The 26,197-nt window shown below is 52.1% G+C and overlaps 11 protein-coding genes across 11 annotated transcripts; 4 read left to right on the forward strand and 7 right to left on the reverse strand.

Annotated features, from left to right (window-relative positions):
• Positions 1 to 601: 601 nt before the first annotated feature.
• BO86DRAFT_153796 (putative phosphatidylinositol-3,4,5-trisphosphate 3-phosphatase) lies at positions 602 to 2,632 on the reverse strand. The gene is made up of 3 exons (XM_025666344.1): positions 2,526 to 2,632; positions 2,348 to 2,432; positions 602 to 2,280 (listed from the first exon to the last, which is right to left on the reverse strand). Exons 1-3 carry the CDS (start codon positions 2,526 to 2,528, stop codon positions 647 to 649), a joined length of 1,722 nt encoding a protein of 573 aa, XP_025525282.1. The 5' UTR covers positions 2,529 to 2,632; the 3' UTR covers positions 602 to 646.
• Positions 2,633 to 2,950: 318 nt separating this feature from the next.
• On the reverse strand, positions 2,951 to 4,107 carry BO86DRAFT_153871 (uncharacterized protein). The gene has a single exon (XM_025666345.1). The coding sequence runs from the start codon at positions 3,746 to 3,748 to the stop codon at positions 3,314 to 3,316; it is 435 nt and encodes a 144-aa protein (XP_025525283.1). The 5' UTR covers positions 3,749 to 4,107; the 3' UTR covers positions 2,951 to 3,313.
• On the reverse strand, positions 3,673 to 4,656 carry BO86DRAFT_153879 (uncharacterized protein). The gene is made up of 4 exons (XM_025666346.1): positions 4,579 to 4,656; positions 4,501 to 4,525; positions 4,396 to 4,446; positions 3,673 to 4,326 (listed from the first exon to the last, which is right to left on the reverse strand). Exons 2-4 carry the CDS (start codon positions 4,505 to 4,507, stop codon positions 3,905 to 3,907), a joined length of 480 nt encoding a protein of 159 aa, XP_025525284.1. The 5' UTR covers positions 4,508 to 4,525; positions 4,579 to 4,656; the 3' UTR covers positions 3,673 to 3,904.
• Positions 4,657 to 5,614: 958 nt separating this feature from the next.
• BO86DRAFT_153896 (uncharacterized protein) lies at positions 5,615 to 6,008 on the reverse strand. Its single transcript, XM_025666347.1, has one exon. It carries the CDS (start codon positions 5,937 to 5,939, stop codon positions 5,697 to 5,699), a length of 243 nt encoding a protein of 80 aa, XP_025525285.1. The 5' UTR covers positions 5,940 to 6,008; the 3' UTR covers positions 5,615 to 5,696.
• Positions 6,009 to 9,017: 3,009 nt separating this feature from the next.
• On the reverse strand, positions 9,018 to 11,456 carry BO86DRAFT_343480 (pentatricopeptide repeat protein; the record flags this gene model as incomplete). The annotated part of the gene is made up of 2 exons (XM_025669150.1): positions 9,018 to 10,762; positions 10,845 to 11,456. 2 exons carry the CDS (start codon positions 11,454 to 11,456, stop codon positions 9,278 to 9,280), a joined length of 2,097 nt encoding a protein of 698 aa, XP_025525286.1. The 3' UTR covers positions 9,018 to 9,277.
• A 136-nt stretch (positions 11,457 to 11,592) lies between these two features.
• BO86DRAFT_366893 (U6 snRNA-associated Sm-like protein LSm4) lies at positions 11,593 to 12,628 on the reverse strand. Its single transcript, XM_025670119.1, has 3 exons — positions 12,381 to 12,628; positions 12,125 to 12,316; positions 11,593 to 12,042 (listed from the first exon to the last, which is right to left on the reverse strand). Exons 1-3 carry the CDS (start codon positions 12,381 to 12,383, stop codon positions 11,878 to 11,880), a joined length of 360 nt encoding a protein of 119 aa, XP_025525287.1. The 5' UTR covers positions 12,384 to 12,628; the 3' UTR covers positions 11,593 to 11,877.
• Positions 12,629 to 12,781: 153 nt separating this feature from the next.
• Positions 12,782 to 13,933, forward strand: BO86DRAFT_153924 (uncharacterized protein). The gene is made up of 2 exons (XM_025666348.1): positions 12,782 to 13,076; positions 13,138 to 13,933. The coding sequence occupies exons 1-2, from the start codon at positions 12,935 to 12,937 to the stop codon at positions 13,851 to 13,853; spliced, it is 858 nt and encodes a 285-aa protein (XP_025525288.1). The 5' UTR covers positions 12,782 to 12,934; the 3' UTR covers positions 13,854 to 13,933.
• hat1 (histone acetyltransferase catalytic subunit HAT1) lies at positions 13,900 to 15,859 on the reverse strand. The gene is made up of 4 exons (XM_025669151.1): positions 15,763 to 15,859; positions 15,417 to 15,695; positions 15,054 to 15,318; positions 13,900 to 14,985 (listed from the first exon to the last, which is right to left on the reverse strand). The coding sequence occupies exons 1-4, from the start codon at positions 15,779 to 15,781 to the stop codon at positions 14,013 to 14,015; spliced, it is 1,536 nt and encodes a 511-aa protein (XP_025525289.1). The 5' UTR covers positions 15,782 to 15,859; the 3' UTR covers positions 13,900 to 14,012.
• Positions 15,860 to 17,031: 1,172 nt separating this feature from the next.
• On the forward strand, positions 17,032 to 18,905 carry BO86DRAFT_366899 (Mn(2+) transporter ATX2). Its single transcript, XM_025670120.1, has 3 exons — positions 17,032 to 17,312; positions 17,396 to 18,358; positions 18,413 to 18,905. The coding sequence occupies exons 1-3, from the start codon at positions 17,263 to 17,265 to the stop codon at positions 18,591 to 18,593; spliced, it is 1,194 nt and encodes a 397-aa protein (XP_025525290.1). The 5' UTR covers positions 17,032 to 17,262; the 3' UTR covers positions 18,594 to 18,905.
• Positions 18,906 to 21,068: 2,163 nt separating this feature from the next.
• On the forward strand, positions 21,069 to 23,523 carry BO86DRAFT_153947 (F-box/WD repeat-containing protein). Its single transcript, XM_025666349.1, has 4 exons — positions 21,069 to 21,616; positions 21,690 to 22,333; positions 22,404 to 23,115; positions 23,174 to 23,523. The coding sequence occupies exons 1-4, from the start codon at positions 21,164 to 21,166 to the stop codon at positions 23,360 to 23,362; spliced, it is 1,998 nt and encodes a 665-aa protein (XP_025525291.1). The 5' UTR covers positions 21,069 to 21,163; the 3' UTR covers positions 23,363 to 23,523.
• A 552-nt stretch (positions 23,524 to 24,075) lies between these two features.
• Positions 24,076 to 25,882, forward strand: BO86DRAFT_366904 (putative C6 transcription factor; the record flags this gene model as incomplete). The annotated part of the gene is made up of 3 exons (XM_025670121.1): positions 24,076 to 24,199; positions 24,318 to 24,995; positions 25,085 to 25,882. The coding sequence occupies exons 1-3, from the start codon at positions 24,140 to 24,142 to the stop codon at positions 25,880 to 25,882; spliced, it is 1,536 nt and encodes a 511-aa protein (XP_025525292.1). The 5' UTR covers positions 24,076 to 24,139.
• Positions 25,883 to 26,197: the final 315 nt, after the last annotated feature.

Raw genomic sequence — 26,197 nt, forward strand, 5'->3', positions numbered from 1 at the left:
TTTGTGTATGATGTCATCAACATACTCAGTAGATGATGAGGAAAAGAAACCCCCTTACGAACGGGCGTTCAAGCTTGGAGTTTGCGCATCTCAGGAATAATGGATTATGATTGTCACGGGAGGAATAGGGGAGTTGCATATACTACTACCACGCACACTTACTTGGTTCTTGGCTTCCTTATTTGTCTCGCAATATCTGTTTCTTGATTCCCTATGTCCGGCAGACTGCCTGTTGGATCCGCCAGTGTACAGTACATAAGCTGCATTTTCATCTAGCTTAGAAAACCTTCTTCTTCCATATCCGAGCGTTATGCCTCTTGCTGTGTATGTATGTATGCAAGCCAGACAGGGAGGGGAAGCCGATTCCACCAAGCTTCCGCAATCTCGAACAATTATGGAACACGCAGTGTGTGTATGTATGTACAAAACAAAACAGAATGAATATAACAGAAAAAGCCAACACGGGGTATAAGAAGGGTAAAGCACCATTTATCCGTATACTTACTTCTAATAGTTTCCCCGAAGAAAACAGACAGAAAGGAAACGCTGAAGCATGATTATCGACCCAAGAGCCGGTTCCCAAAACATGCGAGTCGTGGGACTTTTCAGACGATAGGGAGGAAGAAGATCAAGTTTACGGTAATCTTCACGTCTTCTTCGTCGTCTGCTTCAACAACTCTCCTTCCCCGGACTCTCGCACCTCATCCTCACTCCCGGCTAGACTGACATCCTTACTCTCGTCTGTCTGCTTCCGTAACCCGAGATGTTTCCCCCAGTCCTGGATCGACGCTGCGGCTGTGGCCGTCAGCTCCGCGGCCATGGAATGGTCCGACGCCATCGAGGATTTGTGTCCGTGCTTGTGTTTATGGTGGCCGTGGTCCTTTTTAGAGGAGGAAGAGGAGCTCGGGTTCCTTGAAGCACTACCACATTCGGCGGGGTCCAGATTCTCCTGTTGGTCGGAGTCGGTCGCATGGATGTGCCAGTCCGGGGGTTGGGTTTCGGGAGCTGGCTCACCAGGTTTGGGCTCGGTGATGGGTTGGCCTTCGTCCACGGTGGTGGCTCCGTTGTTGGTCGTATGGTCGATGCTACTCCTCTCATCACTGCCGTGTTGCTTGGAGGGAGCGTAGCGCCAGACGACTTTGACGCGGTCGAGGGCCTTGACGCCTTTGCGGGTGGTACCCTTGATGCCGTCCAATGCGTCCCACTCGCTTGAAAATACCCCGGAGTCGTGCTCATGGCCGCCCTCGAAGTAGGCGTTGAACCAGACGTGCGCGATTGAGGTGACCATCGCCCAGCCTGTGTAGGCGGCCTTGCTACGGCGTTCGAAGTCGATATTCACGTCAGAGGTGGGGATGACGATTGGCTGCCGGGGCCGGAAGATGGCGTTGGAGATGTGTTTGATTTGGTTGTTCTGGGGTTTGGCTGACGTTGAACCTGTTGATGAAGATGTTGTTGTCGGTGTCGCGGAATCGGCCGGGTTTTCGGGGGTAGAGGTACCTGTCGGGGATGATCCTTCGGGGCTACCGCTGTTGCTGTTGTTGTTGCTGCTCCCCTTCTGCTGCAGCGGGTGCGCGTTTTCATTCTTGCTTTCGGAAAGTGTCACATTCACGTCGTCTACGACCGTGCGCTCGGTTTTGTGGAATCGATGGAACTTCTTGATCTTCTTGCCCTGGTCGACATAACCCTCCACGGCGACCTTGACCCCATCTCGGAGGCCCCAGACATGTACCTCAAGGATCTCAACCGGCCGTTCAATGTACTTCTTTTCCAGCTGATTCGACCACCGATCGACGTACCCCACCCAGCGCATCTGGCTAGGTATGCTGACACCGGCACCGAACCCAACCCTCATGCGGCGCTCCGTGAACCGCTGCAGTGCGTCCTCCGCCTTCCATCCCTCCTGGCTGATCAGATAGCTGCAGGCGACGGTCCCACTGCGGCCCTTTCCCGCCTTGCAGTGAACGACGGCAACCCTGTCGGGCTTGTTGTCACTTTTCAGTTTGTTTGCAGACTGAGGATCATCCAGTCGATGGATGTAGTTGCGCATGCTCCCCGTTATGGCGGGAAGGAGAGCAAACGGGGGCGGGTGGTGGTCCGGCCATGGGTAATGATGGATCCGGCCATATACTTCCGAGTCGGGGTATCCCGTGCCCTCCGCACGGAATTCCCAAATGCACCAGTCGCTGCCGTGCTTGGAGTCGAGGAACTTGACCAGTTCGTCAAGGGGGTTTCTGTATGCGCGCTGCGGGTAGTTGGAAGATGGACCGGATGTTGCGATCACTGCGGTGCGGAGAAGGAGTTGGTCATTAGTCGATGGAATCTCCAAGGAGGTTCAGGTGTAGCATACAGTTGTCCGTCACGTAACAGAGATCCAAGCCTGCTTCGGGATGCTGCTGTCTAGGACCAGCGACAATCTGTCGTAGGATCGACGCCTGCGACGGGAAATTATGTCATGTCAGGTCCCGTGTTGGCATGCCAGGGGTGGGGGAGAGAGGAAGAAAGCTCAAATCCAAGCTGAGACGTACCATGAGATTCTAAGGGAAAGTCTACGTGCTGCAAATGAAGGGTCCAGTTCAAAGACCTATTCCTGGTGATATAGAAGAGAACATGCGCGTCTCTGGCCTGGTCATTGGCAGCGCAGATAATTAATGATGGATGAGGTAAAGCACGCACGGGCTTCAACCCGGTGATGATCTCCAATTTCTGGGAACCCAGGAGAGATGGAGATATTTGCGAATGATGACGGCTTCCATCCACCTAGTCCAAACAATAATGATTGCCACAGCGGAACGAACAGAGGCTGAGCAATTTCGGTGTGGAGGAGATGTGGAAGGAAGGAGAGCAACGGGTGATTGCAGATGTTGACGGCGATGATGATGTCACCGGAAATCCGACTTGCAGTGAACTGTCCCTCCCTACTCTACTCACCACTCCGTAATTCGCCCCTCATCAACATTCGGTCAATGCAACCAGTTAATTAATTGCCCACCCGAGTCTAAACAATACGGTGTCCATAAACATGGGACTTAATGCAGTATGAAATCACTTGAATTCTTTTCATTTGGTTGGTCATAACATTTGTCCTGCATTAGCCACTTTTTGCCCATCATGTAACCAGACATTATTAGGTAAACAACCCCTAACTTATCCCATATCAACAATACACAAATACCACACAAAGAAACAGACATGATAATCATATGATACAAAAACAGTTCGTATCCCACCCCTCCGTCAAATTACCCTCCGGAGGGTAACATCATCTTAAACAAACACCAGACAGGGCGGTGAGATTGGCTCATCTCCTACTTCTTTAGGCGACACCATACTCCTCGGTGACGGGGATTGTGAACCGCGGCGTCGACGAGGTGACATTAGTCTCTCCGAAAGCAAAGAACTCGGCATCGCCAGGGAGGATCCATTCGTGTTCAGCCCGGACATTCCACAGCGGATACGGCTCGGCTTTGACGCGGGACTTGATCAAAGGGTTCTGGCAGGAGACGAGGTCGTCGGAGCTGCTATCCGTGGTCGTACCAGAGCAGGTAGTATTGAAGCCAGGCGTGTTCTTGGTTGCCACACCGAGGATGTTGAAGTTGTAAACGCAGCCTCCCGGCGAGCAGCCGGTGGTGAAGTTGGAAACGTGCCAGGTCAACGCCGCGCTGTCACGGCGACTGGGATAGGAAATAGGCGAGGCAGAGGTAAGGCTCAGGGTGGAGAGAGCAAGCCCGAACAAGGTGGTGAGCTGCATGGTGGTGGAAGTAGAAAGTAGATCGGATGAATTAGGTTTGATCAGGTCGGTTTTAATTGAGTCCTTGCGCCTTGCGACAACGAGGTATGTATGTATGCAGGTGGGGTGACTTGATATGCTTGACAGGAAAGAGACAAGCACCAACTTCGATAGAAATTAAGTATTATCAGTAAGTACTGAGCGAGTCGGAAGATAGGTAGAGGAGGAAATGAGAAGATGGGTGGAATCGTGATGAAGAAAGGGGAGAAAGAAGAATGTAGCGAGCAGCGACGGCGACTTGATATAACCCCGGTTCTGCGAGAGCGACGGCGGCGTTGACCCCAGCAGGGAGGAGGAGCGCAGACGGACGGAGGGACCCTCGCCTCCGTCTGGAGCCGATGCTTTTCTTTTCTTAGAAGCTGCAAAAGCAATCCTGATGCAGCGGGAGAGCATTTCGACCCCAACAGTGGAGCGAAGCGAGAGTAGGTGAAACGAACCACTGGCCACAGGGAAACTCATTGGCCCGAGGGTGGCTGATCGCGCGGAATTTGAGCGAAGATCCCTTTGGTTGCCCATCTGCATCGAAGAAACGGCTTGATCTATGAGGAGTTTAGTGTGTGACAGACCATGGTTACACAACTGACGGTGAGAGAAAGTTGGTGCTTAACAAGCTGGATGAAGATTCGACCATGTTTCCATCCTCGTGTGGAAGTAAACCCCTGTGTATACCGTAAGTTTTCGTTATAGTCATACAGCATTGTACGGAGCTGCACAGTACATTCTCCAAACAGCTAAGCCCTATTGTAGTGAGCCAATAGACACCTGGAAGTATAGAGATTCGACCAACCCACCACAAGAGGTAAACAATAATTGTGAATAACTAGTACTAGGTAGACTATTCACTCTGTAAGTACGGAGTAGTCGGACAAGACATCAAACGGGTGGTCCCAGCGGGAACTCCGGGCGCAATCACCGGAGGTTTGACAATGCGACGCCCGCCGTCTCACATGCAAGCTTAATCCTTCGGCCTCGGCGAACTTCCCCCAATCTGCCAGTTTTCGCTCTCCTAAACCTGTTCCTAGTCCTTGTATAAGGTCTGTAAACTACTTCATATCCGGAATACCAGGCTTATTCCTATGTTTAGACTACTTGATCAATAGGGGTTGGGGTCTAGTATAGATTGGCTTGTTTCAAATAGCTGCTTGCTTGCTGCTATTCACATCTGGTGAAAGAATTCTTTGGTGACCTGACAATATTTGAGATTTAATCATCTCACCCTAAGTATTAAGGGAATAGCATACAGAGCATTTGAATTTGATTTATTGTAGGACTCCGGACAGTAGTTAATCGATACTTTGTACCACAGTAAATAATTATTCTATGGATCAAACTTCACTATTTGGATCAAATCCCAGAGACCATGGATCTCCAATGATTGAATCTTCTACTTACAATAATGATACGACTATGCACTTCTAGGTGGTGAATTTTGTTCATCTCAACAGTGAATCACTTTACTGTAGAGGATCTCCTCGAATCTGACGTCCTGGGGGTAGTTTTACAACATAGATTGGCCCTCTACCTCCACCTCTTCTCAACTCTCTTCTTTACAACTCCCTTACCTCTGACACAACGACCACACAATCCTCCTTCTTCTTTATAAGTCCCTACTCTCATCAACTAGCTGGACTGACAAGACTCTTTACTCTGAACCATTTCATAGATGACTCGTGGTTGACTGAACATCCTGAGGGCGCAAAGATCGATCTTCTTCTTGCACAATATCCCTTGGACGAACCTCGGTCACGACCAGAACAGCAGTATCCTGAGTTCTTTCAGGGCGTTCTGCTCTGCTCACCGGCAGTTCTGATGCTTTGTGGGCAAAGGCTACGAAAAGCCTCCATTTACGGCTCTAATCCTCCCCCCATTCCAAAAATGAAGCCTCTTATGCAGCTGCTGATGACCCTTGTTAGAATAATTTCTGACAAAATGTCACACAAGACCACACAAAGAACGATGACCCTGCGCGGAGGCAGAACAGCTTTCTTGGGGGCATCCCACATGGTGCTAGACGATGCACGAGTCCGATTAGTCGATGAGTATGGAGCCATAGTCCGAGAAAATGTGATTTGATTTCGGGATGGTTGCCAGCCGGCAAATGAGAAAACTCTGGCAGACGCAGCGAGAAGGGTTTAGTGCAGAGAAATGACATCCAGAGAGGGACTACAGAATCAACATCGGCGAATGGATGGCAATAAGAGCAGAGCAAGAACGGTACGCCTTATGTATGGCCGCAATCTCATGCGCAACTCAGCTGGCCCAATGGGACTACCACAGAAATGGACCGGCAAGCATCATCCGGGCTTGAAATCTCGAAGCTGCAACACTGGACCCAAATTGCGAAGGCTTTGTTTTGTGAACGATGCAGACAAGTTAGAGGAATGGCCAAGTTCTGACCCGTTCAAGCCCCATTTCCTCGAATTTGACTACAATGCCGTCTTGTCCGCGCAAGCAGCAGGCGAAACCATCACACGAGCCGAGACATTCAGAGATAAAAGCAGACCGATGCATCTTTGTCACTAACATGAATCGTCACGCCTCCTAGTACCAGCAATTACTTCTCCTCTGGGAAACATATTCCATCTTCATAGCAGACCTAACCATCTTCTATCAGCAACCCTGCCTTGTAACAGCGCGATCTATTGTGTTCAATGCTAGCATTATCTCCTGGTTTGAAGCCTCTGCAGCCGCTAATGAGCATTTGAGCTACTGCTCCTCGCAGGGCTGCAAATGCCTAAGAGGCACGGGGTCATGGCAGACCATACATAACCTTTGCTGCATTGCTGAGTCTGAACTCGGATTGAACCCAGCAAGACTGGGTCTATTGATGTATTTGCCAAACTTTTGCCATGACCCGCACCGACTGCAACGGAATTTTCAAGGGCAAATTGGAAGCTCGAATGGTGCGTACGCCTGATGTGGCGCATCTTCACCCTTGCGCGGAATTCACCATTTGAAGAAAGGGAAGACCCTCCTATATCTCACTAACCAAGAATGAAAGAGAATTACTGAAGCTCTCTCATCGAAGCTAGAGAACAATTCCCCAGGATCTCTCACCAAGCCGAGGGCCCCCCCCCCCCCCCCCCCCCCCCCGTCGTCCCCGTGTCTTTTCCGGTGATTCGATCTAGAAAACACAAACAGGAAGGTGTAAAGGCACTGAATGAACTTCCTACCCAAGGGCCTAAAGCTAAGAAGGGTAGACTACGGACTATCTTCCAGGTTTTGGCAATGACTTCAATGTGCATATCCTAACCCTATCATCAAAAATGGGCTGATGCTCTGGGGTTAGGACTCTGGCCCCTGAATACAATACTGATCGCAAGGACGGAGACCGGATCGAGCTTGACTATGATGCTGAATGTATGCGTGCACTGAGATCTCCCCCCGAAAAGCGGCAGTTACCACAAACATCGCATACAATGAACCTTGCTGAAAGATGGTGGCGGAGCAAGCTCATCGGTTTACCTTTGCTCAAAGTGTGCCCCGTCAACTCGGCAGAAGGTGCAAACGACGAGTCTGTGTGCGATAACTATAGAGGAAAAGGGGGGGACGAAGTGCCTGATGAGATCCCGGCCTGATCCAATCTAAAGACCTACTAAGCACATCGCGAGAGCAAAGTGTGCACCACATGCTTCCGCAGGCCTACAAGAACATCTGGAAATCCCGAGATAGCCGTTAAAAGAGCTGATGCCCTCGCGGCAAACGTGCCTGATCAGCCCTTCATAAGAGTTGCTTACCCTAACAGAGGAGCCGACCGTCACCGGTTTCTGCCGGCAACCATGGCAAAGATAACCTCGAATTACCAGCGAGAGAATCACGAGCAAGCTTGTTCTGCCATGGCATTGAAGACCTGAAGGGTACCTAACTTACAAGGGATGCGAATCCAGTATTCCCTCCGCTTTCGCAACTAGTGGCGATTCATGCTCTCAAAGAATTCGCAAATGATTCGAAATTTCACTGGGCCCATCGTGGCCGAAAAAGTCGGTCTTGTGAGAATGGATCGGAACCGGGTACCCTCCTTTCAGTAAGTCTCCCTCAAGGCCCTATGTAAACGGTCTTCGGGGGTTCCCCCTAGAGAAGTAACAAGCTTATAGGTTTATGGATGATCTTCAGAACGAAGGACATAGACTTAGGTTTATCGCTGAATATTCTCTTAAAGAAACTTAATCCACCGTGCTACGTGTGGTGTTTCAATTGCGAAACCCCTCACCTCCGCCATATGGTGTATGTAAATTGAGATGTGGGTAATCCCAGGCCTAACAGAACCGAAGCTGTACTGATTCTTATTGTTTAGCTCAGCTCTCTTACACTAGCGAACCAGCCATAAACAATTTCAACGAGCTCAACTCGGTGTCTGGGGAACGTCGCCACCAGCTTCTTAGACGATTCGAGGAAAAACCTCAGCGGCAGCCTGTCTCTTGTTTATGGTGGGCAGTGTTTCTATACAGTGATGTGGAGTTCCGACGCGTGGTGCGGAGGGCGGAGGGCGGAGGGCGGAGGACGACGACGGCTGGCAAGTCCTAGTCGAAGGCCCCATAAAGGAAACGCAATACATGTTGAAGCCGTGGGCTCAGATTTACCGTCCTGAACGTCCTGAACGTCCTGAACGTCCTGCACAGCCTGCACAACGTGCACGAAAACCTTCAGGGCAATCAGCTTCGGTGTCGGACCGCACCCCGCATGCGTCTATTCAGACCAAGAACGCGGGCATCCACCTTGTAGTCTGCCCGCCCCTGACGAAAGAGTATTTGAAGGGATATGGGATGTGCGGTGTGCATCGCACCGGCCCATTTTGTATCTCAGATACCGTAGAGGATACAACCATCCTCCTTAAGATGTTTGGGATGGCGTCAAGGAATAATAGATTTCTTATAATCATGACCCAAACAAAGGGGCTGGATGATCGAGCAATTGAATGTTATTACACTGCATGTAAATGACCAAGTAGTAAACTCAAAGTCTCCAAGCCAGAGAATTCATGAACACGAGTGTGCTCCTACTTCCCTCAGTCATCGAATGGTTGCTACTGTGTTGCTGTAGTTCACGCACCACAGTACAAGCGGCAGCAAGATGTTTAGTGTAGGTACAGTACAGTATAGCAGCGTCCGGATCCCGGGCTATTTAGGGCAAAAACGCAACTGCGAACACCGTCAGCACGGCACAGACCACGACCACAGGGTGAGCTCGGTAGCTATAGATTCATTTTCCGTCTAACGTACGCAATCTTGCCGGTGCTTACTCGCATGAGCTACCCCAGCCAGCCTCTTGCGGCCGTCATCTGGAAGACCAAGCTGTGGCTGTCATTACCCAACAGGCTTCATGGTGGTTCAATTCGTCGGAGGTCGGAAATGACCGACATTATAGTCCAATGGGGCCAAGGGGTTAGCCCCCTTCCTCTCTCCTCCTTTTTTTCATGCATTTATAGCATGTCTATTTAGTTGTACAGTACATGGTGAAATTGGAAAATCACCTTTTGTGTCGTGACCAGTCTCAATCCAACTTTGGATCGTCTCCTTTGCTGCTTGCCAGCTGATCCTCGGGAATAAGACCGCCCGGCTCGTAGTCCATCCAGCCTTCCTCCTCCTGTGCGCGCTGGATGGCTAGCTGCCTCCTCTTCCTCTTGCGCGCCTCCTTCGACGCTTGCCGACGCGCATTTTTCCACAGCTCCTTCGACTTCTTCGACCAGGTCGCTCGGACAAAGGAGGGTCGCCACGTCAGGGTGGGATATCTGGGGGAGTCCCGCCAGGGCACGTCGTCGGCGGGCTCTTGGCTCGGCCATCGCTCACCGCTATACTCATGGACAGCGTTGAGCTCGTCCACCAGGCACTGGACAGAGCCATCCTGGATCCGGGGGTGGCGCCTCAACTGGACCGCGTACGGGTCCCGGGAGTGAGAGCAGACCTCCCGGATGGCGGCGCGGGTCTCCGCGCTCGGATCGAATCCCCGGTTCAGCAGGTCCTGGAAGTACATATACCCGGACTCGAAGTTGTCCGCGTCCAGACACATCATCGTCAGGTGCTCGAAGGTGGTCCCGTCGGGGACGACGCCCAGCGCTGCCATCTCGTGCACCACGAACATGCCGGCGTCGCTGTCCCTTGCACGGCGGCACATGCTGAGGAGCATGTTGAAGACGGGCACGTCGGCCTTTTCCGAGCAGAGATCGTACAGTTCGTTGTACAGCGCGACGCCGTCTTCGACTGCGAACGGATCGTGGAGGGTTTTATGCTCGCACAACTCCAGGATCGCCGCGGCGCAGCCGAGGGGCACCTCGAACTTCGCGGCCTTGAGTTTCTTGAGCATGGCCCACGCGTCCTGGGGAGCCGTATCTTTGCGGATCATGTAATCGAGCACGGCCCGCGTGGAGCTTCGTTCCACCGCGATGCCGGCTCTGTGCATCTTGCAGAGAACCTCGAACCCGGCGTAGAGGTCCCCAGACACCACATAGGCTTCCACCATACTTTCGTAGTCCGCAAGAGTGACGGGGATGTCTGACTCGACAAGGAAGCGGATCACAGATGTCCCGAGGGCGACGTCTCCGGTGCGCGCCGCAGCCGCCAGGACCTTGCTGCAAATCTCGTGTGGAGGTTGCAGGTACTGCAGTTCCACCATGCCCCTCCAGATAAACCGTATAGTCTCGTAGTGAGAAGCCTCGCTGGCCACATCCAAGACATACAAGCACAGCTCGGGTGTCATATCGAGATGTTGTTCCGTCCGAGAGCGCATCAACCGGAGCACCTCGTCGAACTCTTGGTATTCACAGAGATAGTAGACGAGCATGTTGAACAGCCAGCTCTCGATGGCCACCCCCTTCCGCTTCATCTGATCGATATGATCCAGAGCCAATTCGAATTGGTGTTCTCGAAGCAGACCAGCCACCACGTAGTGCCATCCCATCGGGCTCAGCGGGAGCCATCGCTCTCGAAGTGTGCGCATTACGTCTTGGCGCAGCATATAGTCGGGATGAACGGCAGATACCTGAGCGTAGCACAAAGACCGTCAGCACGGAATTCAAGACGGGGCCTGCTCGGACTTGTGGGGAAATTTGCCCGGTACATACCTGGAGAGCAGCGTGCAGCGTGCCCGAGTCCGCCGGTATCCCATTTTCCTCCATCTCCGCAAGTAAACTGCGAACCGTTTCTGTGGACCCGCGCATCGCATCAGAATGAGCGAGGACGAGAGCTCTGTAGTGCCGCGTCTGCGGGGGTATCTGGCGGTCGCGGACGAGGATGCGCAGTATCTGCGTGGCACTTTGAATCCGGGGGTTTTGGGCTGTGAGTTCCTGCAGCTTGGTCTCCAAGCTCTGAGTCTTGATCCCCGCGAGAGTTTCTGGGGCGTCATCGGCGGCATACGTCGTTGGGTCTATTGAGCGTCTGGCGCTCTCTTGTTGGTCATAACCGTCTCCATGCTGCTGAGGGGTTGGTTGGTCGGAGGCCGAGCAAGGTGTTTCACCACCGCCTAGCTTTTTCTTCAGGGCATTTGAGTCGGAATGTTGTCTGCTGAGGTGTTGTCGGATTGGTGTATTCGTTTGGGGACCGAATGATGAATTATTTCGGCTAGAAAACCGCCGGGTCCCTTGTAGAGCAATTCTGGCCCTATGGAGGGTATTTATATTGAATGATGGACAAAGGCAAAACCACAGGCCATCCAGAACAAGTGTCGTTCGTGGCATTGCGAGCGCTTGGAGAGGCGTTCGCAGTTGACATCTCGAGATCGAGAAACAAATTACGGGAATGCACGTGATCCCGATGCTAATCGGGCATTGTTTTGGGGATAATGATAAGTGACGGCGATAGACAGCACGAAGTAAAGCCTTCACTTTTTTTTCTACTTAGTATATATATATCAAGACAATCTCAATCTCGGAGCCAGAAAAGGAAGTGAATAAGAAGCAGAAGCGCCCAGACGGCGCGATTCCCATTTGACAAATACAACCAGATACGCCAAGGCCATGCTCGACTTTGAACCGCCAAACGGACTTCTCCCAGCGATAGCTACCTGCTCTAACAACTTTCAATCCCCGGGGTATCTTTCATGTTCTCTCTTCTCATTCATTTTCGTGGAAAAAAACAAAAGAAATTAGGATCAGATCTCTAGTTGCCGCCCCGACCCCGACCGCGGCCACGACCCCGACCACCACCACGGCCTCTATCGCCCCGACCACCTTCGCGCGGACCACGGTTCCGGTTCTGCGGCTGGTTCTGCTGTTGTTCCTTCACCATTTCCACAATCTCTTCGGGAATTCGTAGGTACTTGATCTATGAGGGAGGAGAAACGGTCAGATGTTGCAGACTCGAGGGGACCGAACGACCGCTTGGTTCCTTCCGTGGGTGCACTCACGTTGTTTCCTCTGACGTAAACTTCCGGTAAACGAAAGAACTTATCTCCCTCGGGACTCGTCTGGACAACTTCCTTCAGTATGAGGTTCATCCAGTTGTCGCAGTTGGCGAGGTGTCCATTGAGCGTCTCGCCGTTCTTGAGTTCGACGAGCATGGGATGGCCCTGCGCGGCCGTCAGGAGACCTAGGGGCAACTGTTCACGAAGTCAGCGGGATTCAAGTGCACAGTAAGGATCAATTGCGAATCGAGTGGTTTACCATTTCTGGAGACTGTTGAACAAGGTAGGATATCGAATTGGTAGGTAGAGTGATACGCGCTTGCGCGATCGCGTGATTGATGGTCCGGGAATCTTTGAGACCGGCAAACTGGATTTGAGTGTGGAAAGGGTGGGAAATCGAGATCGCAATGTGATTATTGAAGCAAGAATCCGGTTTGAGATGTGGTAACGAGCGCGGGCTGGAAGAGGCTCCGCATGAGCTTCCACTGATGCTGTGGCGGTGATCGCAGCACCGGGGCAATCCGGAAAAACATGGCCCCGCGATTGGCCGGCCAGCCTGCGTATTAAAGTGTCCAGCCGAGCGAGCCCGTCCAGTGACCCTGGCTTAGTTCCATTGTCTGTGTCCGTATTTAGTCTATTGCTCCCCCCCCCCCCCCCCCAAATAATACAACCAATTTGAAGGATGCGTTCTTCTCCTTAGCTGCAATGCTTATGCTCTCTAACATTACCAATGGGATAGCTTCTTAACCTTCACGCATCCTCCAATTTTGCAGATAAAATCAAAGCGCTTTTCTGAAACCGATTATATACATCATGAGTGACAGGCGTCGCATCTCCACTTTGGGCTTTGTATCCCGATGGTCAGCATTGATATTCGTCCTCATCATCGACTTAACAGTCGACGGTGCTCCTGTTCCTCACAAGAGCATTGATTATTCCTTCCCAACGCGTCTCAGTCAGTAGTTTCATACCGTACCAGAAACCACTCATGACAGGATTCTAAATGCCCTGTGTAGTAGACAACAAAGCCGCGACCAAAATGACTCGGTCGCTATGTCTGGCCGAAGATTCCGACCGGAGCTGCGGCTTGCTCAGAAATATCTCCGAGTACAGACACCAGGTGTCGATCACGAAGCTCGTCGTGCTCGCCTGTCTACTTGCCGTATGCGTGGTGGCCTACCGGATCTGTCTGAACACCATGTACTGTCAACGCCGCCGGGTCGACCGAGCCGCGCAGCGTGAAGAGAGGAAAGCTCGCCGGGCCTACAAGGCTGCAGCCCGACGGCTCCGATGGCATCGCTGGTGGGAGAGGAAACCTACGACCGAATCGCCAGCTCCGGAGCCCGAGAATGAACTCTTCGTCATAGACATGCCGCCGGAAGATCCCGGTCGAATGCAGGTGGGCTCGGACGCGTCTTCTCGGCCCGGAGGCATGCAAGATGAACTACAGAACTTGAGACAGACACTTGCATGCGTCGGGAAATTGATCGGGGCGGAGAACATCCAGAGCGCAACGCAGCAGGATTCGGTCCAACCAGATGGTGATCAGAAAGCAAGCCTGCATGGGAAGCGCCGCATGTCCTCGGAGACGCTCGCTACGTCGACGGTCGGATTATCGACCATCACGTTTACTGCGACTAGTAGTCGAGTAAGCCATGGGCCCGGGTCCTCTAAGTCGGTGAAATCAGTGGACACACTAGATTCGGCCCCTCCACCTAGCTACAGATCATGATCTGCACATGCATTTACAGTAGTACGGAATGAGAGATCATATACTCGGCCATAGCTCATTGCAGAAATGGTTCTGGATAGATCATGAAGCTTATTAGTACATTGACCTTGTCGCGGGATTCATCGAGCAAGGATCAGTCGTGCGCGAACGCTCCGCTATTTACGCCTTTGGTCGCTTGACCGGCGAGTCCTCCTCCTCCTCCTCATCCTCGTCATCTTCCACGGTGAGTTTTCGCTTATTGCGCTGTGCTCTGGAGCCTTCACCCGACTCGTCCAAGACAACAGTCGACTCCGTGGTTGCTTCGTCACTCAGCTCTTCTTCTCTGGCTTTCAACTCCTCTTCGCGAGCGTTGAATGCTTTAAGTAGCGCTTCATAGCCTTCCTCAACATTGGTGACCGTTTCCTCCAGCTTCTCGATGCGGTCGCTCAGATCCAGTTGGATCAAGAGGTCTCGAGAGCGTTTGTAGAGACGCTGTTTCGTGAGCATGCGCCACCAGTAGTACCGCCGATCATCGGGGTCATTCGCGTTATGCTTCTTGATCAAAAGTCGGGCCATGTTGCTTCCGCCAGCTAGTCGCTTCTTAAGAGGGATCTGACCCAGAAGATACATTTCCGAAATATGAGCAAATTGAGTGGAGTCGATTTTGAACGAGGAGCGGATCTCTGAGAGCAGCTTAGTCGGAATCAGGGCAGATGTGGGCACGCGCCGAGGGCGGGGCTTCTTCGCCGGTACCCCATAAGGGTCTGAATTGATGTTCAGCTCGTGCTTCTGAAATTCGGGGCGAAGGATGTGGTAGTCGGCGGTATCGCGAAGGGCGTCAAAGGCTTCATTCGGGTCCTCAACGGTCAGTTCGGAAATCGTGGGGTCGCTAATGCAAGCGCTGTGGATTGTCGTGTACAAATGAATGCCGTGGCCCGAGCCTTGGTGAGGAGGAAGTATGAGGAATTGAGCAATTCGCAAACGCGACGGAAGCTGAGCGGGTCTGATCACCTCCGCCGGAGGAAAAGGACTATCTTGGATGGCGGGCTTTTGTGTCTTGTCTCTCTGGTAGAACCACCAACGATATGTTGTCGCATATCCGACAATGGAATATTGTGAAGCAGTGGGCACTGGCGGCTTGACCTTCTCATAGCTGAAAGCGTTGTTAGCATGATAAGCGCGGCTTGGTACCAGTTATGACAGATAGTATGTAAAACGTACACAAAGTAGACCGTCCATCTTTCCAGCGTCCATTCAGGATCATCCGTGACAATGGGCGTCCCAGCTTCGATGAAGAGTGAAACAAAGACTTGCGCGCGATCCAATAGTCGCCGCACCTCCGGATCGGCTAGAGACCCTGCCCAGACCTCATATGTTCTCTGTCGGGTGACGTAGCTGTGAACGAGTTTGCCTGGAGGTACAAAGTCCTTGGCGTCCTTGTCCTCCAAGACAGCCTTCTCATAATCGGGGAGTACAACGAAAGCCTCTAAGAAACCACCGGTGAAGTTAGTACAAAAGAGCTATGAGGCCCGCGAATCCGAGAAATGCGGGGAGGGGGCGGCAAGAGATGGCATGTCACTCTACCTTCAGGAATCCATGGCTTCAGAGTCTTCAGTAGATCGACGGCGGCGGTATCGCCCACGGGCTTGAACTTCTCATCGTAGGATATGTGAATATGCGGGCGGAGGTCGTGGGCGGCGAATCGCATGCGGATAATCAGGCCCTTGTAGCCGAAGATCTGCTCTTCATCGCCGAAGATAGGGTATGTGAATTGAGGTTGAAAGTCGGAGAGAGTCTTGAGTTTCGCATCCTCAGCAGGTTGGACTAAAGACAGCTGGAGGGCGTCATTGGCGTCGCAATTCCCTGTAGAAGCGGGTTTTTTGTGGTCAGTTAGGTGGCAGAGGAAGAGGGGATAGGGGGCCTTCGTTACAATCGCCGTCGCTTGCCATGATGCCAGACACGTAGATGAGGGATGTTCGAGGAAGCGATGAGCTCAAGAGATGGGGTGGAAGAAAGCTACGGTAGGCTCTCTCGTTCTTACATTAATTGCGTTCGAAGGCGGCGCGTGTTGCCCGAATCGATCGCGTTGCGCGGCGGAGCTGGGTATAACCGTTTCGGGTTTAGCGCGTCGAAAGTGAGCTCGGTTGCAGTGGTGAAGAAGTGAATGAGGACCACTTTTGCATATACCATACTTATGGAGTAGCTGTACAGTTGAAGAAAACCTCAGGGTGCAACGTGCTGGAATTGATGTCCTCGTTGCAATTTCTATTCTCGAATCTTATGAGCATCATAGCTCGACATGTTCTAAATCTTGACTATGCATAACCTCGGCTCTTACTTTTGCACTACGATGTATACTATCGCGCTGGCAGAAACCACCGAAAAGCTGTTTCATCAGCAGACTGCATCCTCATAGTTGATCCGATTGATGGCAGAGTACACGAGTCACGAAGAAACAACGAACGCCTGATCCAAGAATTGTGGAACATGGTGTCTTCGCTTCACAATCTTCAGCAAATCGCGTTGCTAGGCCTCGGAACAATTGGTATATCTACGGCAGCTCTGCATCTTTCTCGTGGTAATACAACCAGCAGCGTGCTTGATATAATGCTCGGCTTTAAGGAATAGTTGGAGGAGACACCTTCTAGATATTTGGGCTAGTACCCACTTGCGGCTGACCCTCCTACCGCTGATGGTATGTCGGGTATCGCCGTGTCCGCTTAGTGACTCAAGATGCGCGATAAAATTCACTTAGGGTGGCTCGATCCTTCATTGTACCATATATTTATGCCGTTGCTGAGAGCTGCTTTTGCCCTCAGGGCTCTGCTCGAGCTTGTTGAGCTCGCGCGTGCGTGTTTGTCTGTACCTGGTTCAAGACATCGGCCAGTGGTGACCTGGACGGAGCGACTGGGGCAGAAATACAGCTCACTGAACGCGCTAGCTTATGAGTATCGAAAAGGAATTGCATCTATGCTCAATGTGCCTATACTTATGAATCATGGGCACTGCATTGCACCGCAATCAGTAGACTCACTGCATATAAACGGGTGTCTCCAATTCCGTCATTCCATCCCTGAGCGGTGGGGCTTCCCGTGTCTCTTGACTGGGCCCGGGCGTTGTTCCTAGCCCGTAGACTAGGTTTCTTTTGCCCACTGCGGCAGCGGATCGCAATAATCAACTCCGTCGACTTAAGACTTAGACTAGGCCTAACCCAGAGCTGTCCACCTCCGCCACGTTTTCAGTTCTTAGACACTTCTAACGCCCTCCGCTCTCCCTCATTATCCTCAGTTGTCCCTTCACGCTCCGCACAGTTTGTTGTCGGGCGTACACGCACATCGCAGCGCCACCGACGTAGGATCAGGGGCGTGCCGAGAACATTATTTTCGCAATTGGCATCATGATTGAAACCTTCTAGACCGGCGAAGACACAATGGAGGGACTTTTCACTCTGCTCGCCCTGAGCATTGTGATGGCAATTACGTGAGTATCCATCGTTCCCATGAAGGCATCGTCCACTGTCACAAACAACTCCCTCGCTAACCGCTTCTCTTCCACTCCGGCAGATCTTTTGTCGTGGGCTCATTACCACTTGCCTTCACACTCTCCCCTTCCCAGCTGAGGCTAATATCCTCCATTGGTATGGGAGTATTGGTTGGAACGTCTTTGATCGTCATTATTCCAGAAGGAGTGGAGACCCTGTACAGCGCGAGTTCACCTGCCGTCCGCAACGGTATCAGCACCCGGTCGACATCGACAGCCGTCAATTGGCAAATCCATAAATCGCCGGCAGTCAAGGTCTACGAGCCGAGAGATATTCTGAGTTTTGAAGATACAGCGGGGGCGCCTGCGCCGGGCTTTGACAGCGTGCCGACTACACCTACTCTACATGTCACCCGTGATGAACAAACCCAGATACAAGAACGGAAAGAAGAGACATCAGGCGACACCGAACACAAAGCACATGAGGAGGAGGGCTCGCCTCACGCCTGGATTGGAATCGCGCTGATCAGTGGCTTCATCCTGATGTACCTTATTGACAAGCTCCCTGTTTTAGCATCGCCGAGCAAACAGGAGAGAACCCCCTACCACATATCGCTGGACAACCTGGGATCGGGGTTGCGACGGAATTCATCCCCGTCGCGGGAAGGAGGTCTCCTGGATGCTGGAAATGTCCCCAAAAGCAGTCACAGCTTCGCCACGACTACCGGACTCGTCATCCATGCTGCCGCTGATGGAATCGCCCTGGGTGCATCTAGCTCCGACTCCGGGCTCAGCTTTATCATATTCCTTGCGATCATGGTACATAAGGCTCCGGCTTCTTTCGGTCTCACTTCTGTGCTGCTTAAGCAGGGACTTTCTAGCCGCACCGCCAGAGCTCATTTACTGGTTTTTAGTTTGGCAGCCCCCTTGGGAGCCCTGATGACTTTCTTATTTGTGCAAGTCATGGGCTCGGGCTCCAGCGGCGACGAAATGAGTACGCGTTGGAGAACAGGTGTACTGCTGTTGTTCTCTGCTGGTACCTTCTTGTGAGCTCTCCCTTAGACGCGCCCCGATGAGGATAAAAATTAACTGTTCTGCAGATATGTCGCCATGCATACGATGCAAGAAAACAGTCCCAACACCTCTCGTGAATCTCCCGCCAACGGGTATGGTGATCCTCGGGATCTTCCAGCGAAGCACGACAAGTCTATGAGAGATCTTATCGCTTCTGTCGTCGGCATGATCTTGCCATTGTTCCTGCAATTAGGTCATGCTCACTAGCCTCAAAGGCCGTGAAGAGGCGTTTCATTCGGCGCGATGTTGACTAATCTTATTTTGGATTCTATCCTTGTTCGACTCCATCGATTTACGAGTGCATAATCAGCGAAGGACGTTGCTGCGGGAACAACTCTTCCACACCCATTGCTCTTGGGGAAAATGTCTTGTTATTATAGACGACGCCGGTACTAGGATTGATATCCTTTGTTTGACGCTATAATTTGCTTGTGATATAAACCTTGATATAGAAACGGTGCTGCGATTTTCTGTTTCCTATCTTCACTACGCATGGAAAGGGGGGGGGCTTCACTTTGTATAGATAATTTCCATGGCAAGTCCAAGTTGTCATTCATCTTACATGTTTATTAGCTCGAGGTGGTCAAGGTTACGTATGTAGACTGACCCAGGAACTAAGGAGGGGAAAGGAGGGGGTCCCCCGGAAAACCGAACCACGATCAGCCCTTTCCCCGCATAACAACGGAAAGTGATTAGAAAAACCATTCGGCAAGCTTGAATCGCCCTTGGATTTCCTCCGATTCCACGGTTGTCGGACAGATCCTGCCGACTCCCCATCCAGGGACTCGGAAGAACTATATCTCTAATCAGGCGCCTTTTATTCCGACAACTAGCGCTGCGAGGTCGCTTCCTTTGCGCGGGGGAGGGTGAGAAAGGGGGGCATGTGAGGAGGGCAGATTTGTAATCGGACAGGGGGTTATCTCTCCGCCTTGACTCTGGAAGGAGTTGACCTTGTTTCGGATATTGTAGGACTTTGGAAATGCAGTACCTGTAGGAGCTTCATCTGGATCTCACTTTGCCTCTGACGACAGATGGTGCAAGGGCATGCGCCACCTCATTGACCATCAGAGATCGTTCTGTCCTTGGTGGCAGGTTTTTTATTTCCATTTTCTTTATTTATTCTCCTTTAAAATTGCCAGTGTGGGAGCTTGTGATCGCATAACTCATCTTTTTGGTTGCTGTGCTGATGTGTCGCATGCATGGAAGGAGGGTGGAGAAAGCAGGGGTCCACATCCTACAGATCAGGCGCATGGAGGGGGAACGAGTGGATAGAGGAGTAGAAGATGTGAACAAGCAGGGGTAGAAGAGAGGAGGGAGAGAAGAGGAGCAGAAGGCAGGGAGCGGGATTCCGAGTACTGTTCAAGGAAGAAGGGAAGGGGGGGGGAGGGATAGAGGGATAGAGGGAGGGATAGGTGGGGAGTGGGGAGGGAGGGATGGAGGAGGGAGCTCACATAGGTACTCCGTACAGTGCTATGCATGCATGTAGGTAGGTACTGTACGAAGCAAGAAGTACAGTCAGGACTTGTCTCATGGACTGTATGTCGAATCCACAGAGTATGGAGTACGAGTAAGTTACTGTTACTTAGAGTAGGTCTGGGGGGCTTGGCGGCTTCGGGCCCTCCCTGAACCACACTAAACCTTTCAGGGACTGCACCTGACCCTCTTTCGAGTCTCTCTTACGACATCGCATGATTCCAGCCAGCCCCAGCCCCAGCCTGCTTGCCCTGCCCGCCTGCCTGGAAGTTAGTGCTTAGTGCCTACAGTAGACTGACTCTGCTTTTAGTGTTGCTGCTCCTGTAGGTCCTGTAGGTCCGCTCCGATCCTGTCCTGCTTCATTCCTTCTCCTCCCTCCACTGGACTACGTACAGTACAGTCCTACATTGCTACAGTCTTTCATCCACTAATCCACTAATCCTCCCCCCTCTTCCTCCCCCCTCTCTTTCCTGTCGTCTTCTCTTGTCTTGTCTTGACTTGTCTCCCAGCCTGGGTCTCTCTATTGCTCTATCAAGTCTATCGGTCTCTCTCTGAGTGTCTAGTCTGGTCTAGTCTCGTCCACACGTCCCCACCACCCCCGTTTCTGACTTGCAGACCCAGTTTCTTTCTGGATGGCGTCGTCGGCGGGAAAAGGTCAAGCGTAATAATCTTGTCTCTTCTCTCTCTCTCTCCCTCTCTCTCATTCTCCCCCTCTCCAGTCTCCAAGCTCTCTGTTCCACTTTTCAGTCAACGTTCGCCTGCCACTGTTGCCGCTGTCTCTGCGGCGCGGGATATCGGATCTCCAGTCTTCATTTTAACTTTTTCTTTTCTGGTTCTATTTTCTTTCTGTTATTTTTATCTATCTGATTGCCCGGCCATTCTCTACCGTATAAAACATTCTCGCCCGTCACTACTTGATATCTGCTGCTCCTGCCCACCACCCCCCCCCCCTATTCCCCGTTGACTCCGTATCGTCAGCCCTCCCTCCTCTCCTCACAATCACTACAGTACCGCCGGAGAGCACCCACTTCCCCCGTCTTATCTCTTTTTTGTTCTTGACGCTCGCTCCCTCCTTCGCTCCTCCCTCCCACCCCCGTCTCCTTACACACCCCATCTCCGTCTCTCAAATTTCCAACATTGTCTCTCGTTCTTCTCACTCAACACCCAATCAACGCTATCATATCGCGAATGTGTTGAAGTATCAGGAGGTCAGTCTGGGCTTGTTATAACCGACGTGCGACAATCAAGCTTGGTGGCCCGCGCAATTCACTTGATGATATAGCCGCTTTCTAGCGCGGCACGCCATGAGCACTCAAGATTCAGCAGATGACGGGATTATAAGTCCGCGCAGTGTTTCTGACGAGATGGCCACGGCGCATAATCGGTCTTGTATAGCCAAGAACGCAGTTCCTTCCATCTGCAGTACTCATTCGAGGTCGCTTTCCTCGACCAAGCCTGGCCCCTCCATCCCAGCAAACCTTTTGCCTTCGGCGCCTGAATCGCCCCCTACTCCAGCTCCGAGTCCGACCCCCCATCAAAGATCACCGACCTGGCAGACAGCGGTAGAAGAGGAAGAAGATGTTTTATTGAACACTCAGATGCACTTCGCCTCTTTAACCAACGCCAAGAAGCAAAAATTCCTCGAAGGACTTCTCGGTCTATGTGATCCGCAGCAGCTCAGCTTTGTCTGGAGTTTCGTTGTTCCTCGATTAAGGAAAGACCCCTTTCAGGTTTTCCCGAACGAACTATGTTTGCGGGTATGTGGCCATCTTCCCGAGCTCTTGATTAGCCGCTGTGGCCCTGCTGACCCGTGCACCTCCATCTCCTTAGGTTCTCTCGTTTATCGATGATCCGAAGACGCTAGCAAGAGCATCACAAGTTTCGAAAAGATGGCGCGAACTATTAAACGATGACATCACTTGGATGAACCTGTGCGACAAGCATTCATATGCCTATCAGCGCCCCTCGGATGACGATCGAAACATTGTGGACCCTGTTGACGGCCAGCCTCTCCATGCTGTATCTACCACTCATTCGCTGAGCGCGTTGCAGAGCACGTCCATGGTGTCCAGCCTCCAATCTCGGGACGGCTTTCCGGGACTCCCGCGTTCCTTATCTGGAGACTGGCTCTCCTCATCAAGCTACTCGTTCCGGAGACGGCGGGTCCGACCCGTATCTTACAGATCACATTTCAAACAGAGATACATGGTTGAATCGGCTTGGAACAAAGGCGGGCGCTGCACGCAAAGGCATATGAGTCCTGACCAGGGAGTCGTTACAAGCCTCCACCTGACTTCGAAGTATATCGTGGTTGCGCTCGACAACGCCAAGATCCATGTATATGACACCAATGGAGACAACCAGAAAACCCTTCAAGGCCATGTCATGGGCGTCTGGGCTATGGTTCCATGGGATGATATCCTTGTGAGCGGTGGGTGCGATCGAGAAGTTCGGGTGTGGAACATGGCTACAGGGTAAGCCGACCACCAGCAATTTCCGAGCCAAATATGGATTATTTCAATACTAATGGTTTGTTTGCACTAGGGCCGCAATATACCTATTGCGTGGCCACACGTCCACAGTGCGCTGTTTGAAAATGTCTGACAAGAACACGGCTATTTCCGGCTCACGAGACACGACCCTACGGATCTGGGATCTCTCCACAGGCACTTGCAAGAATGTCTTGGTTGGACACCAGGCAAGTGTTCGTTGCCTAGCCATACATGGCGATCTTGTTGTCTCCGGCAGCTACGACACCACCGCACGAATCTGGAGCATATCTGAGGGACGGTGCTTGAGGACTTTGTCGGGTCATTTTAGCCAAATATATGCGGTCGCCTTCGATGGCAAGCGCATCGCAACGGGTAGTCTGGATACTACTGTGCGCATGTGGGACCCTGAGACCGGACAATGTAATGGCATCTTGCAGGGTCACACGTCTCTGGTTGGACAACTACAGATGCGTGGCGATACGCTGGTTACTGGAGGATCCGATGGCGCAATACGAATATGGTCGCTGGTCACGAATACACCCATCCATCGTCTGGCAGCGCATGACAACAGTGTGACAAGTCTGCAGTTTGACAGCTCTCGTATCGTTAGCGGTGGCAGTGACGGACGTGTCAAGATCTGGAGCTTGGAGACTGGTCAGCTACTGCGAGAACTGTCTACCCCGGCCGAGGCTGTCTGGAGAGTAGCCTTCGAGGCGGAGAAAGCAGTCATTATGGCGAACAGGTCAGGGCGGACGGTCATGGAGGTAAGCATCCCCTTGGTTACTCCGAACTGGCAAGAACAGGATCTAATGGCATTCGTAGGTATGGAATTTCTCGGCGCCGGCCGAAGATAGCGGGGACGAAGCCGCAATTGAAAGTACCGCCAGCACGCCAGGGCCTTTCATGAGCCCAGTCGAAACTCGACGCCGAGAACGCTTTTCTGATCCCCCTCCCACGCTGCCCATAAGCAGTGACAACGACCAGTCAATGGTGGATGCTCCTTTGTCTTGATGGCAATATGAGTCATCCAGTTGAAATCATGAGGCCGCCTTATCCTCCAACCCTAACTGATCTCAAGCGCCGTCACCTCAGTCCCTTGATATTGGTCCAGTGCAATGTAGGCAGCATGACTGATCTCGGAACAGGGCCGATTGTGCCCGGTTCTTCTTCCATATATGCATTTTGGGTGTTGGGTAGGACATTTTGTTTGAATTTCGCTTTTTCTTCTCTTCTTCAAGCCCGCTGGAAACGTGGTGTGGAGTTAAACAAGTGGCAGTTGGGGTTTTTCTTGTGCTGCTGGAGTATCAGAGAGGAATAACCCCAGCGGTATTCCATGCTTTTTATATGTGCTTTGTATGTTAGTTTTCATACGAGGGTTAGACGATACCTGTCTTGGGAAGATGTATTCAGATCTACGAAAGATTTTGTCCTAAGTGCCAGTGTTGTGGATCTATCCTGATTGTAATGTCTTAAGGTATTGTCTCAGTTGCGAGAGTGCTTGATCCATTTGCCGGAGTTGACGTGGTCACCTGACTCCTTCTAGTTAGAGGCAGGGATCCGTTGAGCACAGAGGCCCCTCCGTAACATCATCATCATCATCATCATCATTGGCGCTAATTACGCCTCTCCGGTCTGCGCAACAAGCATAGGCTATGAATCTAGTTGAAACTGCAGGCTGCATGGCTGGTTGATCCTTAACCCTCCAGATTCCGTGCACCATCGACGTATGAAGCCTGCCAGTTGTACCCTGCTGTTCATATGGGCGCTGCCCCTCAAGACTAGTCGATTATGGTATACGGGGGCAAACCTAGTACAGGTTGCTATCTGTGTCGCAAACGGAAGATAAAGGTAGGACGACAGCCAGCAAATCCACCCGATGTCCACTCGTATTGGTGGTATAAGCTATTTGGTGGCTTCTCTATATTCACTACCTGGTTGGATGCGATTGTGGCTAAGCAGGTCCTAGTGTGACGAGGGACATCCTGGATGCCGCAACTGCGCTGTCTACGGAGAGTCATGCCCGGGGTACCGACCCGACACGATCTTCAAGATCGAGACGGGTCAAGTAAAAGGAAGTAGGAAAGGCAACCAGCCTTGTCCCGCCCATGGTGCTCGAGAGAGGGCTACTGATGATAACCCACGCATGTCTTCTCTGTCTATATATCGAAACCCTGGGTCGCCCTGGGAGGAACGGGCGGTATGCTTTTTCTTTGACCAATATACAGCTTGTGACAAGCCTGAAGGTGGCAGTCACCTGGGATTTATCCCGAGGTTATATGCGGGCTGTCAAGGGCCTGGCGCCGTGGAGCCAGCGTCTTCGTGTCTGCGTCTCGCGGTTGATGCTGCAGCCTTGCTCACCTTGGGTAATCAGGTCAAGGCGCCCTCGCTGGTCACACAAGCGAGACACCGGCTTGCTCTGGCGGTGCAGGGACTGCGTCGGGCGCTGGACTCGCCGGTCGAAAGGGTCAAGGACAATACCTTTGCAGCCGTCGTCATTCTCGCACTTTTCGAAGATATCTCAGGCGAGCGGAATGGGCTTGCGAGCTCCCACACTGTGGGCTTTGAAGCCCTCATGAAGCTGAGGGGCGAGAGTCTACTCAACGAACAGGGGCTAGATATGTTTACGTTTGCGTATGTTCACACGGTAGGTTTACAGACACCCGGTGCATCTACCCTTACAGCCGGTGACTTCGAGCCTTCAGGGGGCCATACTGACCACTGTACGATTTGCAGCGCATTGAGGTCTTACTTCTACGGCAGAAGCCACGATTCAGTACTCGTGATCTTGTCATGCGTCTTGATCCTGCCGATCCTCTACAACGGCTGATCATGGTGGTGAACGAGCTTGATCCAATGTCCCTCGAGAACCCCCTGACTTCCGACACCACCGATCCTGGAGTCATCACTACCCTTGCCTCCAGGATCGAAATCTACAGGGCTCTGGACTCCGAACTAGCAGAGTGGAGTCGAAGCCTGCCGACAAGCTGGCTCCCCCACGCTTGCCGGTCGCATACCGGCGAAGATGTCCTGACCTACCAAGGGCAGTTTTTGGCGTCGATTTGGTCCTACTATCATGCCCTTCGCATATTGCTACAGGTGACGATCCTGGAATTCCTCCAGACCTTGACCTCGATTGTGCGTTCGAGCGGCATCCAGCGAGAAGCAGTCCGACAGGAAGCCGAGGGATCACGGCTGATCCAAAGCTTAATCGGCGATACGTGCCGTGCGATCCCGTTCGCGTTCGGGGCGATCGATCAGCTGGGCAACCCGTTGGCTTCGCCGGGGGCTTCGCAGATTCGGGCTTTCAACGTCTACCATATGATCTGGCCGCTGTGGTATATCTTGACGTGCGGGCATGCGACACCAGCCCAGGCCCAGCAGATCCGGCGGGCGCTGGCGGAAAAGGGTTCCGAGGTCGGGATCAAGTTGGCCCTTGTGCTTGCTGATGAGGGTGGTCAGGGCGTGATGCCTTTGATGCTTGGTCCTTTTGCGCCGGGTAGTGAGCCGCGCCTTGCTCTGGAGTGTTTGTGAAGGGTAAGGCATTGATGGTCGCATTGTTGTCGGTCCTTCCAATCGGATCTACTAGGGTATGAAGGATGAAGTTTGCATACTTCTTCTGCGAGATAGGACGCTGGATGTACGAATAGCTTATAGTGTATAAACTCTTCTTAAAAACCAGGTGTATCAAGGATTATATCCAGTTATATGTTGAGCATACTACAAATTTCCAGACTGAGTAGATAGATACTGTATGTAGGAGTAAAGTATGTAGACGTGGGGATGTTCTAATTCCGGCAAGCCACGGATAACTTTGTTATCGCAACTGTACTGACTGACGTCATGAAC

This window comes from Aspergillus japonicus (assembly GCF_003184785.1).
Source record: "Aspergillus japonicus CBS 114.51 unplaced genomic scaffold BO86scaffold_46, whole genome shotgun sequence".
Lineage (NCBI taxonomy): Eukaryota > Fungi > Ascomycota > Eurotiomycetes > Eurotiales > Aspergillaceae > Aspergillus > Aspergillus japonicus.

Coding starts and splice junctions, on each gene's coding strand:
- BO86DRAFT_153796 (XM_025666344.1), bottom strand. Junction 2,281..2,347: donor CTGTTACGTGACGGACAACT/GTATGCTACACC, acceptor TCCGCACCGCAG/TGATCGCAACATCCGGTCCA.
- BO86DRAFT_153871 (XM_025666345.1), bottom strand. CDS start 3,748: ATGCAGCTCACCACCTTGTTCGGGCTTGCTCTCTCCACCCTGAGCCTT.
- BO86DRAFT_153879 (XM_025666346.1), bottom strand. Junction 4,327..4,395: donor GTCGAATCTTCATCCAGCTT/GTTAAGCACCAA, acceptor AACTCCTCATAG/ATCAAGCCGTTTCTTCGATG.
- BO86DRAFT_153896 (XM_025666347.1), bottom strand. CDS start 5,939: ATGTCATTTCTCTGCACTAAACCCTTCTCGCTGCGTCTGCCAGAGTTT.
- BO86DRAFT_366893 (XM_025670119.1), bottom strand. Junction 12,043..12,124: donor TTTACGTCAGAGGAAACAAC/GTGAGTGCACCC, acceptor CCTCCCTCATAG/ATCAAGTACCTACGAATTCC.
- BO86DRAFT_153924 (XM_025666348.1), top strand. CDS start 12,935: ATGAGTGACAGGCGTCGCATCTCCACTTTGGGCTTTGTATCCCGATGG. Junction 13,077..13,137: donor TTCCTTCCCAACGCGTCTCA/GTCAGTAGTTTC, acceptor TGCCCTGTGTAG/TAGACAACAAAGCCGCGACC.
- hat1 (XM_025669151.1), bottom strand. Junction 15,319..15,416: donor GAAGCCATGGATTCCTGAAG/GTAGAGTGACAT, acceptor GTGGTTTCTTAG/AGGCTTTCGTTGTACTCCCC. Junction 14,986..15,053: donor AGATGGACGGTCTACTTTGT/GTACGTTTTACA, acceptor CAACGCTTTCAG/CTATGAGAAGGTCAAGCCGC.
- BO86DRAFT_366899 (XM_025670120.1), top strand. CDS start 17,263: ATGGAGGGACTTTTCACTCTGCTCGCCCTGAGCATTGTGATGGCAATT. Junction 17,313..17,395: donor AGCATTGTGATGGCAATTAC/GTGAGTATCCAT, acceptor CCACTCCGGCAG/ATCTTTTGTCGTGGGCTCAT. Junction 18,359..18,412: donor TTCTCTGCTGGTACCTTCTT/GTGAGCTCTCCC, acceptor ACTGTTCTGCAG/ATATGTCGCCATGCATACGA.
- BO86DRAFT_153947 (XM_025666349.1), top strand. CDS start 21,164: ATGAGCACTCAAGATTCAGCAGATGACGGGATTATAAGTCCGCGCAGT. Junction 21,617..21,689: donor CGAACGAACTATGTTTGCGG/GTATGTGGCCAT, acceptor CCATCTCCTTAG/GTTCTCTCGTTTATCGATGA. Junction 22,334..22,403: donor GTGTGGAACATGGCTACAGG/GTAAGCCGACCA, acceptor TGTTTGCACTAG/GGCCGCAATATACCTATTGC.